The sequence below is a fragment of the Apteryx mantelli genome, chromosome 16 (assembly GCF_036417845.1).
Source record: "Apteryx mantelli isolate bAptMan1 chromosome 16, bAptMan1.hap1, whole genome shotgun sequence".
NCBI lineage: Eukaryota > Metazoa > Chordata > Aves > Apterygiformes > Apterygidae > Apteryx > Apteryx mantelli.
In genome coordinates this window covers 16,344,391-16,359,337 of record NC_089993.1, presented here as the reverse complement: position 1 = coordinate 16,359,337, position 14,947 = coordinate 16,344,391, and the positions used below count along the sequence as shown (strand labels likewise).

Genomic DNA, 14,947 nt, shown 5'->3' with positions numbered 1-14,947 from the left:
ACAATTACAGCTGCCCCCAAATCATTCCTTTGAACCTTAGACATAAGACGGACCACATTCCTAATGGAAAGCAATAGGGAAAGACAATCACATGTCACCAGCTGTTTCCATCAAGGAGAAGTTACTTGGTAACCAGCCAGCCCTGACACATCCTTGCTATTGAGTGCAATCACTGAAATTGCTAACTGCTCAGCAAAAGGTCACAGCTTTGCTCTGGCCTTTTCTCAATCCTTAAATTGGCCATTCCCAACTCTTCCCTCTATTTATAGTCTCAAGGACCTATGAGGAAGAGGTGACCACTTAGCCAACCACAACACAGGATGCCACAGAGTTGACATTTATGAGTCTGTTAAAAAGTTTGTAATATTTTTCCAGACCATTAAGAACACTAACCGGAAGGCATCCTGTTCTCATGCTAAAGAGTGCAATGGGAACATAAAACGGTCCCAAATGGTGCTGCTTTCATCCCAAAAGAACAGAAAATATGCTTTGGAAATGGTCGCTATCTTGGTTCAAGTTAGGAAGGTCTGACAGGCCAGATTACCATCGCTGGTGACTCACTCTCCAGTTCTGTCCTTCTTCCGAGGCTCAGTGCTCGTGTCTCCAATCTCTGTGACTCCATGGGGAAGACCTCAGAGTAATGCCAGCCAGGGGCTCTCAGAGGACTGACTTCCATGTCTGCTCAGTCTGGGACTTCCTATGGCCTGGAATGAATCTTTCAACACTGGGACGAAAGGGTCACTCAGGGCCTGGCTCAAGTTTCAGTTGCCATGATCTAACTCAGGCATTCAACAAACTCCACCGTCTGCTATAGCCATCACTTCAGAAAAACAGGCACAATCAGACAAAATCAGGCCCACTGGTATCTGTGTCATGTATTTGATAATGCTGAACTATATTTGAAAAAAAAATGCTCTTTTAATTAGTGCTTGTTTGGGGTTTAATAGAGATTGCTTTTTATGGAGGAAAAGTGATTAAATGATTTATAAGGGTAGTACTTTATATTTATATGGCAGTAGACTCCATCCATAGCCACAATTGCAGAAATATGCCACAATTTCATTTACTCCAGAAATGAGTACAAAGGACCTCAGATGAACGAGGCAAAAATATTTCAAGTGCAAATAAAGAGATGCCACAAGAAATCAAGCAGTGGCAGAGATTATGCCATGACTCCCAAACACACTCACCACAGCTTGGGCCAGAGGCTGATCTCACTCAGTCACCATCTGCACAGAGAAAGAATCCAATAGCTCCTGAGACATCCACAGTGCTGCCGTTGGGACCAGCATTTCGACCACTTCCTCCTGCGACTGGAACTCCCAAGTCAAGCAGTGAAGGGGTCTTCAGAGCCCCTAGCTGCAGCTTGCCATATTTCTAGGTGGAAAGGCTGACATGGCTTGCAAGGCTACAACTGCTGGGGGGCTGCAGAGCATCTCTGGGAGGAAAACTGCAGGGCTGACAGTTTACAGTTGCCTTGCACAGTTTTATTGGGAATAGGAGATGCCCTCCAAGTCAGTCACTCTCATCTACCCCTGAAGAAGAAACTCCAGAGAAAAGTGAGTCCACACAGTTGTGATGGTCAATTAAACTCTCTGGAGCTCAAGAGGTGGTTTGGCACATCAGTGATGGCACAAAGGCACCACATACTGGTATTCAGGCTGTAGGAAAGAACAAATCAGTCCTCTTCTCTCAAGTTCTAACGTGCTTTCCTATTAACAACCTGGGGCCTGAAATTGGGAAGGGAACTGATAGAGAAGAACCACCCCAGGGTATTTTTGGAGAGTTCAAGGCTTTCTGAAGAGGAAGAAGCAGAGCCAGCCAGGGGGTTGCAGCCCTGGGAGGATCTGAAGTTTCCTTTCCTAACCTAAAGACCAAATTTATATCTTTGCTGTGGAACAGCTGAGCAACAGTGCAGGAGCCAGGCTAAAAGGCTTCCAGAGAGAGCAGTTACTGAAGGAGGATATCAAGACTGTCTGTCCTGGACAGGACCTGCCTATAAAGCAGGCGTTGCTGCCCTTACTGCTTACATAAACTGGAGAGGGACACATGAATCTTATGAGGCAAAACAGGGAGAAAAAGGCAGGAGGAGGCCTGTCACTGCATGGGGCTACTCCCAAGTGGACTCTCCCTTTTCCATCCAGACAAAACAGCACCCTTGCTGGACTGCACTGTCTGCAGTCCTGGGACTGCACAGTCCTTCCTCCCTCCCACTCTCCTTCAACCTGGCAGCTCAGGGCTGCTCCAGGTGCTCCTCACCACTCCTAGAGAAACCAAGATGTCATATTTAGGAGCCCACACAGAGTCTATCTTCCTCCTCCCAGAGGAGGATCAGAGACTGAGGCAACTCTCAGGGTGGTTGGAGAAGTCACTAAATAAGGCAATGGCTGCTTTGGACTGATGATACCAAGAAGTCTTAGCTCTGATAACTGATTTTCCTCATTTGGACTGGATCTGCAGAGTGAAGTGAAACACTCTGGCTTGTCCCCAGATCAGTGAGAGGAAAGCAGGTTCATAATCCCTTGTGCCTGATCTGTGCCAGGACTCCCAGGGCCACGGTCCCCTCTGGCACTGTCACAGTGCTGCGGAGCTCCTGCGGAGCACCTGCCGATGCTCCAGAGAGCATCCTTCAGTGCCGCTGACACTCCTGACAATCTTCACATGCGCCAAAAACAAGCACTGGCAATTTCTTCACAGACCAGCAAGCAAAAGGCCCCCACATCAGTGACAGTCACATCTGCAGAGCAGCAGCCTGGAGACATCTGAATGAGTGACGTTCTCCCTGCCAGCCTTAGCAAGGGATGCTTGAATATCAGATGCTGTGTCCCACCTCGAGATAGGAAAGGCAGTGTGAAAAGGAGCAAGGACTCATTACCAATGCGATGGAAGACCTCTAGGCAAGCATGAGATAGGGAGGTGTTTATACAGGTTTTGTTTGCCTCATACTCATTTTCTGAATCTACACTTTAAAAAAAAAAAGAGAGAGAGAGAGATGGCCACCTCTCTGAAAAAAAAAACGCCTTCAGTGCTGGTGGTTTAGCTACATGTGCATAGTTAGAGCACAGTTCTGAGATTAGCTGTGACCAAGAAAAGCCGGATGAGGGCAGGAGGTATTACTAACTGTCTAACCATTCCCTTTCTCCTCCTGTTTTGATGCATCACCTGCAGCTCCTGACAGAGGTGCAGAGCCACGTGGCTGCAGAGCTCCTCACCTCTTCACTGATCTTCAGCAACTGTGTGCTGCGGTGTAGTCTGCATGTTGCTGAACCTCACTCTACAGCATCTCTGCTTTTCCACCTCCACAAAGGCCTTGGTTTTCACAACACACTGTCACAGAAATAGCGGCTGGGAAGAGCAGAGCTTATTAGCAATGAGTTTCCTTCCCATGCAGTCCAAGCACTTCCGAGTCCTTATCTGGGGGGCTGCTTGTTTAATACGTGGGCTGTCAAACTCCTTAAATTCTCAGGAGTCACAAGTGTTTGCCTACAGGAGTGCAGAACATGAAGGACAAGTGTTCAGCATTTTTCTGAAGGGTATGCAAGAAAACAGGGAGAAAGGAGGAGTAATTCACAGCTTCTGCTGGGGAGAGGCAGTTCTGAGGCCAGGCCCAGTCTGCAGCTGGAAAACAGTCTCTGATGGAAAGAGGAGGGATATTTCTTTCATTGCATTTACAGAGAGCTTTACAAAGCCACTTTAACTCAGAGCCGGCTCAAGTGGGAAGGTACATCTCTCAGCTCTGATCTTTCATGCACAGCGGCAGATACCAGCTGCAGAGACTAAATGTAGCCTGAATATGGATTTTCTGAAAGAAAGAATCTGCTATAGAAGTTGAGGAATTCGTCCCCCTTTATCTGACACTTGTGTTATTGTATATCACCACTGCCCAAGGAAAGGATGTCAGGAATTAGCGTGACAAGATCCAAGTTCATTGGCCCTCTGATTCTGCAGTCTGTTCAAGACCTTCTTGCCACGACAGCTGAACACAGTCTATCATGTTATTTCTTCAAGCTAAATAAAGCTGACCAAATTTCTGGCTTTACTAGAGCACAAGCCAACAGCCTATGGAGATCAGGACACTTTCTCTGTCCCATAACACACAGTCATAAGGACTGTCTGGGTCTTATATAGCATTTTGCATCCATAGAGATCCAGATAAACTATAAAGGGAAGGAAGTATCATAACACCCTTGAAAAAGTGGGGAGACCAAAGCACTTGAGGGAAAGGAGGAGGACAAAAAGGAGAGAACAGAGCTGTGGTTTGCCATACATCACAGGACAGCATAGAAGCAGGGCCTGAAACAGTGACTGGATATTCTTGCTTCCAGTCTAGCATTCTTGCCCCATAGCTCATGTCCTGGCCATGTATCTTATAAGTTGGTTCACCTGGGTCTTTGTTATATATCAGATGTTGCCAAAGAGGCTTAATGAGCTAACAGGCTCCATTGCAAATCACCTGTTCACAGTTATCTCTGCTACAGACTCAGCTACTAATTAGTATTTCTTTTAGCTTCCTTGTTTCATGTTGCAGCACAAGCAATAGTCAAAGAGCCAAAAACACCCCTTCATTTTCTTTCCCTTCCTTGATACATGACCTGCCCAAAGCAAGGGTTTAGCAATTGCTATGTGATGCATTGCATCAAGAGCTTGCTGGTTTTGAAAGCTGGGAGCAGAACTAAAGTGCAGTTATTTCAACTTCTAACCTCAGCCTTTGTGCTAAGCTCTAGCTATTGTCACACTTCATTTCTTGAAGCTGCGCTGTGAACATGTACTGGAACCAGAAAGACAGATGTGGTCAGTGGTGATGAGAGAGCACTGGTTGTACTTGCAGCAAATTGCCTGAGTCTTTCCAGATGAGTCACTGAACAAAGAGAAGTTATACAGTCTTCCTAGAGAGAAAAAGTTTGTAACTGATCCTGACAGAGTTTAGCAGCCTCTCAGAGTCCCTGCCAGCCCAATTTTCTATGACTCTAGTTGTGAAGACTCCTTTTAAAAGAGTGCCCAAAATAAATAAAACCTCACAGATTTTTTTCTTATCTTGTCAAAACATTAGAGCAGACTGCTGTTGAGCATTCAAACTCACAGCCACATCTTGCCCTTCCACCCACCTGATCTCCCTTTTGAGTCCATGTAGCAGAAATCCTAAGGATCTCCTGATTAGGAACACAGAAGACAAAAAGGCTTATTTTTAACACATAGCATTTGATTGCCAAGCATTTTTTATGAAAAATACTCAAGCTCTAATTCTTATTGCAACCTGACCCTAGTCACAGCTAGTTTTCAAAAGCTACCTCCAAAGGACCATCTAGGCTAAGAGTAAATCATCTTGCTCAGGAAGACAAACTTGCTCAATCCTATTGCATTCCCTAAAATCTCTCTGCTCCCTGAATCTCCTCCTTGATGATAACATATTTAGGTTCCAGTAGCATTTTTCTCAGAGCCTTTCCTTCCTGCCTCTGTGCATTTCCCCTCAGCTTCTGCAAGCATGTGCAGCTGGGAAGAAGCAAACAGTGGCAAATTTAAAGCCTTTGTCAGAGACTTCCCCCAGATGGCAATCAGCTGATGGAATTGAAACAGCTTTGTTATGTAAAGAGCTCTTTATTGCCTGTTGCACCTGGGTATAGAGTGCCATGGCAGCAGGATTGTTATGCAAATCTACAGCATTCAGGTATCAGGATGGAGGACTGCCTCAGCAGCCGCTGCTCTGACACTGTTTTATCTGCCTCTCTTCTCCGTAGTGTCGGTGAGAAACTGTCTAGATCACTAGCATTACAGCAGGGTGAAACTGGAGACCCGCAGACCTGCTCACACCACCAGGTTCCTGCGAATAGCTGAGTCTGGTTGATTTGGGCTTGACTTTCAGGCTGGCTCCAGTTATTTCTCTGTGGGGTTGATGGTGCCTGTATTGACTAAGAGAAAGAGATGGCCATACAGGACATGAACAAAGAGAAAATCCCACTGCTGCTTCAAAAGATCCTAGGTGGCGGCTCAGAGGGGAGAAGGGCCAGCTGCAGGCAGGATATCAGATGGCTGCCTAGCACACAAGCTGCCTCTCCTCAGGGAAGCGCCTGGTCTTTCACCTGTCACTCTTGGAGACAAGTTTTCAGGGCAACGGCTAAGTCCTAGCCTCTGTTAACTTCTCAAAGGCTTGAAATCCTTTTTCAGGAGACAGAGTTAAAATATTACCAAATCCCTGTTTCCTCCTGAGTTAACTCTTCCTCAAACACATGCCCCTCTGGCTGAAAAGCTGAGTCACGGAGACAGGATGTTAGAGCAGGATCTTTTCACCAAGCTCCTCTTCCTTTCCAAGGCAGCTACGTGGACTATGACAAGAAGACACTGGCCCTCTTTGAAAAACCTTTCAGGTTATAAGACAAAATGGTCTTTTGGATGGGACAGGTTTAGTGAAATAGATGATTTGAGCTTAGCAGGAACTCAGTATTACTTCAAAATCTTGTCTGTAAATTTGGGCTATGAGTTAGGGATCTACAGCATTGATTTCTACTAAAAACTACTTTGTTGTGCAGTCTGTCTCCATTCAGTGACTTTCCTTTTGATGAGACAAGATTGAATTCACTTGGTGGTTCTGTTTTCAAACAGGGTCCCTTCAGCAGTAAATTTAGTCCATTTAGTCCTATATTTCTCTGGATTTCCCCAGTTTGCTGCTTGCTTGCGTTTCTGCACAATCCAAGGGAAAAGATATCCGAGAGACAGACTTTCAATCATGCTAGTGCCAAAATGGTGTTTCATTGTTCTTGAGTCAGTGAACATCATACCAGACAAATTCTTCTGTAAAAAATTATCTTTTTATTTCAGCCACTACGTTTCCAGAGCACTCAATCTACAAGGCTTCCAATAACAAGGACAGAAGATAAGGAAGTTGGCACATATCTGTTTATGAAAACAAACAGCAGTGAATATTCTCAGGCATAAAAATGCACACATTCTATAGTTAAAATCCTCAAAAGGACACTTGAAATAGTTTAAATGTTCTCTTCTTTGATGGAGAGAGAAGAATAGTGGGAAAAGAAAGGGTTTCACTCTCCTAAGAGTAATTACAAGCAACAAACATCAATTCCCAGCTGTTTTCTGTTTGTTTTGTGATTTTATTTTCGTAGAGTCTGAAGTGCACTTGGCTTCTTTTGTGCATTGTCTTTGGCTGTATATGGGGTTGGCCTCTTATCTCATCCTGGATTCACACGCACGTCAATGCACTGACATCAGCGAATGCCACTCCGGAGCTATGCCGGGGATCTGGACGCAGGCCACAGTGCCAGAAATAGCTTTGTGTCCCCACTGCAACTGTGGTGCCAGAGCAGCGCTGCCACGGGACCTCACAGGGACCAGCAGAGGGAGCAGCAAACTGGGCTTGGAGGGTCCCTGGACTGGACGGCACCGGGGATCTTTGGGCTTTCATTGCTGGGTTATAGATTTGTAAGAAAATTTCCCAGAGAGAACTAACACATTCCTTGTCCGATACAAATTAGCAAATTGCAACCCCATAGCTCTCTCCTGATGGCAAGAGCGACCAAGAGAGACAAGTTTCAGTATTACTTCTGTATATATGAAATATTAAAAAAACACGCAAAAGGTCTGTCCAGGTGGCAGCAGTAGCAGGGTCCCTGGGAGAGAGGGGGAAGGAGCCTACGTAGCACAGGGGCAGATCTAAGAGCTTGGGGAGCCTTCCAAATCCCATCCCATCTATCTGCTGGGCAAGCACAGGGGAAAAAAGTAGATATATCCTCTGATCTCACTGCCCCAAAGCAGGGTGTCAGGTCTAACAGTGGCAGCTGAGACACATCAGGAAATGCAGCAGAATTAAGCTAAGAAAGATATTGCAAAAGCAGAGCGCTGTTTGGTCAGGTGACACCCCGTAAGGGGTCGAGGACAGCTTTGCTCCTGCGGCAGGCACCAGCAAGAGGAATACACCTCTGGGAGCTCAGCTGCCAGCTGTCCCCCTCGTAATCAGCAAGGAGGAAAGTTTAAGTGGGGAAGGTACATGATCAACTACTGGGTGCACAACCTGAGAACTGCTCCGCTTCCACTTTCACAGTCAGTCAGTTTGGTCACCAGCATAAACTAGAAAAACCTTAGGATTTCCTTCAACTTGCACCAATTCTAGTGACTCCCCAGTGCCTGGGACAGTCAGAGCACATCATTTTGGCTGCATGACTTCCAGCTCTGGCACTGGCCCTGGGACACCCCCACAGTGCAGTGGCAGCGGGGAGGTTGTGCTGAGCCAGCGATGCTAAATTCACCCTGTCCTGGGACTCTGACGTGAAGCAGGCAGAGCAGATTCGGGCAGAGAGGCTTGGGAGATGCTGTCAGTTTTTCTGAGATTCTGGCAAAGCCCCAGACTGGCTGACTCAGTTCTCCTCTCAAGCCAGTTTTCACAGCGGTAACTCCGGTGATAGCAGGGGGTTATTTCTGTGTGCATTGCTGCACCATCAGAATCCAGCCCTTTACCCTTGCTGGGGAAGACTGGGTTCCTGGCTCTGGTAGGCTTTATTTAGCTTTTGCTCCAAAGCTATTCTGTAAGAGGGGAACCAGTGTGAAAGGAGAATTCTGTGCACGGCATTTTCTTTTTGTTGAAGATTCCGCATCTTGAGTTATTTGGTGACTTTGAACTTGTTAAAATCAATAACCTTGTCCTCTCTGTCTGCTCTACATAGCACATAATACATCCTCCTGATCTGTTGTTAACAGATGACTTGGCATTTGTGAGTTGTGTCAATGGATGCAAAAGCAGATTTACTGTCAGTATCCTAATTATATCAAACCACTGATCGCCTTAGTAATCTAATCTCATATTTTAAACTTTAAAGGTTTCTTAGCGGTAAATTATGCAATTTACAAATAGAGTCCATGGAAAAAAATTAACTGTATTTATTAGCTTGGACATTTAGAAAGTAACTACCTGGACAAAACATGCTTAAAGGGCCCTTGCACATTTCTTCACTCTCTTCTCTTGCATTCAGTTAATACTCTACTGAAATTTTTGTCTTAAACACCTTCATTCTGTTGTTTTTTTGTTTGCAATGACAGGCCTGCTTTAGGGAGGTTGGGCAATGGTTGTCAAGGGCTTGGGTGCATGCAGATTTCCAATTGCCAGCTTTGACCCTGCCCTAGCTAGCTGCCTGTTTGCAACAGATCTATTTGCTTTTGGAGCAGCTGGAAACTACAGCAGATTTTAGGTATCCATGAGAGCATTCACTCATTTCACTGCATCAAATAATGTGCACCTTGTGCTCTGGGCAGCACACTATAATTAGTTTGTTGAAGTTGTTTGTCTCTGAAGATCTATAAATATGCATACATAAAACTATATGGGAATAAACAGTCACATGCTTAAAGCAAATATATTCTAATGCAGAGGAGCTTTATATCCAGATCACATTTTCTACCCAAATGTGACTCCTTTGCTCATCTTTCTTTCATCCCACATCAGGCTGACCAGAAGTATTTACTTTCTTCTTCCACATAAATACACTAAAATGTATGGAGAGTTTCCCACTGAAATCAAGGACATTCACCATTCAATGACAACCAGTCTCCACCTGGGCTGTGTTTATTACTTCACTCTCTCCGAGAAGGCCAAGAAAGAAAGTAAAAAATAAACACCTCAGGCAGATGTATCAGTTCCTCTTGTCAAACACTTTCCCCTGTGATTGACTGACTTCATCCGAGCACCTCCAGTCAAAAGCGTCATTTAACAAAAGCTTCATTTAACAAACTAACCTTGTTCCCCAACCAAGCCTTTCAGCCTTTGCAAGTAACTTTTTTCATGATCAATTCTTCCCATTCCTTGCCTTCAGCTTAAGAGAAAAGATGAAAAGCTGTGTTTCTTTCTGGAGTGCTCATTGCTGTAGTGGTTTCCTATTACTATAAGCTGTGGTGTTAACCACTTGCTTATTCTACTCTGCTAGAATGCTCAAAGGAAGGAGGATGGATAAGATGTTATAATACGGGTAAGCACTAAGGTGCCTGGATATTTCTCCACTTTGTTGTAGCTGAACCCAAGACAGTCCATACCCATCCCCAGGCCATCTGAATTTCTTCAGCTGCCTGTGGGCCTATTCATCGCCTTCTCTTTTAGCCCTGGTAGCAGGGGTCAGGTGAGGAGCTGGATGTTTTTTAATTAAGTGTAAATCAGTCTAAAAAAAAAATAAAATAAAATAAAAGACTCATTCAGAAATCGCAGCCTCCCAGGGCCAAAGATCCTTTTTCTTCTCCAAGGCAAGCAAATAAATCCTGCCCAGCAGCTCATGGATACCTTCAGGCCAGCCAGCCTATAAGCAATGCCTCCATCGATCTCCTGTTGCAAGTGTGTGCTGCTGGGATTGGGAGAGGACCTCTTGCAGGTCACAGCCAGGAACCTGCAGGCAAGAACAAGAAGGATGCATCAGAAAGAGTCTAGTGAAGTACATGCACGTGTAGCACAGTAACGCAGCTGTGGCTACATCCGCCAGCAGAAGGAACAGTGCTGCCAAGGCACTACCCCATCCTGAAGCCCCCAATAGGGATAGCAAATCTCTGATTCTCTCACTTCTCCCCTGCAAGGAGGACAGGGGAGCAGTCCTGCCAGCCTGCAGAGATGCCCGGCAGCCGGGGAGGCCCTGGGCTGGGGACAGGGCCCCCAGCAGACCCCCTTGTGGGATTAGTGCTGCCAGCCCGCCTGTTACTGTCCGGCCCTGCCCGAGACCTGCCCGGCCCTGTCCCATGCTGCCCGGGCCCTTGTTCGGTCCTGCCCTGCCCCTGCCGAGTCCCTCCCTGCCGGCGCTGCCCGGTCCCTGCCCGCCGCGGGCGGAGCTGTCCCTTCAGCACCACGGCCGGGGCGGCCGGGCACCGCCGGCGCGGGCTGCGCTGGGCACCGGGGGCCCGGGGCGGCTGCCGCGGCCCGGCCCGAGCCGGCACGACACAGCCCGGCCTGACACAGCCTGGCGTGGCCCGGCACAGCCCGACCCGGCACGGGCAGGGACCGGGCACAGCCAGCGCTCCCAGAGGATGGGGAAGAGGTCCTGCGCGGGAGGTGTGCGGGCAAGGGGGTTCGTGCGGGTGTGCAAAGGGGGTGTGCGTGCAGGGCTCCCCGTGGGAGTGCAGAGGGAGAGTGTTCAAATGAGGGTTGTGCTTGCATGTGCAGGGAGAGTGCGTGCAGGGGGTTCCGTGCGGGTGTGCAAAGGGGGTGCATGGGCAGGGATGGAGGCATGCAGGGTGTGTGTGCAAAGGGAGGTTGTGCGTGCATGTTCCGGGGGTGACTGCAGCAAGTGTATGCAAAGAAGTGTTTGCACACTCTGTGTGTGTGTGCGTGCACACGGAGGAAGGTGTGTGTGTGCGGGGGTCGGGTCTGCAAAGGGATCTGCATGCGGGATGCGGGTGTCTGCGCAGGGGTGTGTGTGAAGGGTTGTGGGGTTGCAGGACAGGTCTGTAAAGGCGCTGTGCGTGCACTGGGCTGTGCGTGCAGTGCTGGGAGGGCTACGGGGGGTGCGTGCGGGGCTCTGTGTGCGTGTGTGCAGCGCGGTGTGCGGTGCTGGGTGTGCGGGGCTGGGAGTGTGTGCGTGCAGCGCAGTGTGCCTGCGTGTGTGACGGGTCTGTGCGGGGCGCCGGGGCCGTGCAGGTGGCAGCCGAGTGCAGAGTGGGCGCCGGGAGAGCGGCGCCGTGTGTGTGTGTGTGTGTGTGTGTGTGTGTGTGTGTGTGTGTGGCAGTGGGTCCTGCGCTGCCTGCACACGGCAGAGCCGCCGGCAGTGCCGCCCGCGGGAGGAGCTCGGCCGCGTTGCCCACCCTCCGCCCGGTGAGTGCCGCCGCGGGCCGGGGCCGGGGAGGGGAGTGGGGAGGGGGCCGGGGCCGCCTCGGGCAGGGGTGCCGGCAGCCCGGCATCGGGACACGCAACTTTCCCGGGAGGGAAGGGGGGACGCGGCGCGGCGGCTTGGGGCTGCTCCCGGGAAGAGACGGGGGGCAGGGGCTACGGCCCCCATTTCATTTCCCCACCCCAAAAGCGCCAGCTGCGCCGATCCGGGCAGGCAGCTCCCGCCGACCCCCGGGGAGCCCTGCCCGCTGCCGGTGCCGGTGCCCGCGGGGGGCCGAGCCGGGCTGCCCATTCCGCCCTCCCCAGGCGCTCCCAGCCGCGGCTCAACTAAGTTGCCGAGAAGCCATTTCCGATCCGGCGCCCTCCCCGAGAAAGGAAATATTGACAGGATCCCGTTCTGATCCCTTCTCTACTCACCCTCTTTTCCAGGCTTGGCTGGTTCCAGCTAAACATGCCAGGATCGCTGAGCGCAGCGCGGCAGGCACTGCCCCGGTAGCCCGGTGACACCTGGCGGGGGTCAGCCATGAATTCCTCCCTCCCCACCCCCCGGGTCTCCTACGGCTTGGTGCAGCTCTGGCAGGAGGAGAACCAGACCCAAGGCGGGCTCTGGAATGGGAGCCAGGAGCTGGGCTGGGAAGAGCTGGAGAAGATGCTCTTCCTCTTCGCAAAGGAACCCGTTACCATCAGCCTCACTGCAATGTACCTGGTGTCCTTTGTGGTGGGCTTCGTGGGCAACATCATGTCCATCAGGGTGCTCACTCGGAAGCGCCGGAGTCGGGTGTCCAGCCTAAGTGCCACCCGCAGCCTTTTGATCAACCTGGCGGTGTGTGACCTCATGGTGGTGTGTGTCTGCATGCCCATCACCGTGGGCAACCTTATCTACAAAGCATGGGTCTACGGGGACTTCCTGTGCCGGGCAGTGCCCTTCATCCAAGCTGTCTCAGTCTCCGCCAGCGTCCTCAGCCTGACCGTCATCAGTGTGAACCGTTATTACAGCGTGCACAACCCACTCAATGCCCGATCTTTCTTCACCCAGCGGAGGATTCTCAGCACCATCCTGGTGGTGTGGTTGCTGTCCTCTGGGATATGCATGCCCCTCATTTTCATGAACAGAAGGGATGAGATTGGGGTGGTGGAGGGCTTGCCCCTGGTGTTCCCCATCTGCAGAGAAATTTGGCCTCAGGAGAGGCTCAAGCAAGCTTACAACTTCCTGCTCTTCTGTGCTCTCTACTGCTTGCCTGTCCTCTTCAACATGGTCATCTGCTTCCTCACAGTGCGCCGGCTGTGGAGCCACAGCAACCAGCTGAAGGAGGGCAGTGCCCTGAACAGGTCTCTGCCAGCCTCCAGGCTGAAGATCCGGAGGAAGGTAGCCCAGATGGTGGTGGCGCTGGTTCTGCTGTTTGCAATCTCCTGGCTGCCCGTCTACCTGATGGACATCTGGATTGACTTCAACATCCCCAAGTCTTTGCAGGATGTGTCTCCTTCTCCCTGGATCCTGCAGCTCAGACCTTTTGCCCAGTGGCTTGGTCTCACCAATTCCAGCCTCAACCCTATATGCTACTGCTTTGTTGGGAACCTCTACAGGTCAGCCAAGGAAATGAAGAGCAAATACCAACAAAGGATGGTCTCTCTCTTTAACTTCTCTCTGTCCGAAGGGGCATCCCATTCCTCAGTCCCAGAGCTGCTCTCTTACCGGAGTTCCATGGAGCCTGAAGAGAAAGGACCCTCCACCACCCCTGCAATGAGATTTCCAGGGGAATATGACAGTAAGAACAAGTGTAGAAGCTTGAATTCCTGCCAGCATCCACCTCCAAGCACTGTCTCTAGTGAAAACACTTCCTTATAATTCTGTTCAGGAAGGGCATCTCATTCTATCATCTGCATTTCATGACTTTTTAGATATCTTTCTGAACCAGATAATTTAATTATGGAGAAAAACCTTATTTCTAATCACTTCCACCACCAGTTCAAAAACACAGAGACGGGGAAGAAAAGAAGGAAAAACACTGAGAAAAAGATGACATTTTAACTCACATCAAGTTTCAAGACAAATGATTTCTACTGGAGACAACTAGATATAACCTGTTGCCCAGTCAATACTCACATAATTCAATAGATAAATATCCCAAAGAATGTTCTCCCCCCCTGCAGCTCCATCTCTGAACGCTACAGCAGAGATGCAGTTTGAATACAGCAGTGATTTGACTGCTTGCTGCTGCTCACCCTGTGCTGATAAAGTCCGGCTGGAACAGGCACTCTCTGCTGCAAATACGTCAATTGTAGTTGCAAGCAATAAAGAAACGCTAGGAACAGTATCATAAAAATAGTATTAGTGGAGAATTTTGCACACTTTACCACTTGAGATTTCATTGTCTGATTGTATTGTTCCACTCTGCCATGCAAATAAATTCTGCTGAGGTGAAGAGACAATGCCAGAAGTACTAAAGCAACCATCACTGCTCCACAGTTGGGAAATCAGAAGGGATAATGTGGCCTTGGAGGTGGGCTGGGAAATGCAATAGGAAAATGTGCTTTGGGCATCAGCTATCTTTCTTACAGCTATGTTCTTGTGGGTGTAGTGGAAAGAACCAGGCTTCTATTAACATGATTTGCACTTGAAAACCAGCTCTTTTTCAGACGTGTCTGTAACAAAGTCAATGGCATGTGAAAATAAAAATAGAAAGTGTTTTATAGCTAATAAAATCAGAATCAAATAATGCAACGCTATTTGTCTGGGAAAGAGAGAATAGAAGTGCTTTCTTTTCCCGAGGATCAAAAGTAGGTTAAAACCTATTTCTTCCTTCATCACTTTTAAAAGAGGCCTTGATAAATAAATTGTATATTTTTATTACATTAGCATCGAAAGCTTGAGATTCTATTGCACTGAGCGCTGGATGTGTATTCATAACAAAAGGAAACTTTCACCCCAAAGACCTCGCAGTCAAAACACACCAGAACAGGCAACAGGTGGGAGGAAAAAAAAAAAATCCGAAAGACTGGAATGAAACTACAGATCAGCCCTTACTCTGTGCCTGTCCAGTGCCGAGTACGATGGGGATGCGCACTGTCTCTCGCCTCCTGATGCTACCAGGATACTTCATGCCACAGCTCCTTCGGTATCAGAGGTTGGCACAGCGGGGCTCTCTC

The 14,947-nt window shown here is 48.9% G+C and overlaps 1 protein-coding gene across 1 annotated transcript; it reads left to right on the top strand.

Annotated features, from left to right (window-relative positions):
• Nucleotides 1–12,323: 12,323 nt before the first annotated feature.
• LOC106499958 (QRFP-like peptide receptor) lies at nucleotides 12,324–13,646 on the top strand. Its single transcript, XM_013961619.2, has one exon. It carries the CDS (start codon nucleotides 12,324–12,326, stop codon nucleotides 13,644–13,646), a length of 1,323 nt encoding a protein of 440 aa, XP_013817073.2.
• Nucleotides 13,647–14,947: the final 1,301 nt, after the last annotated feature.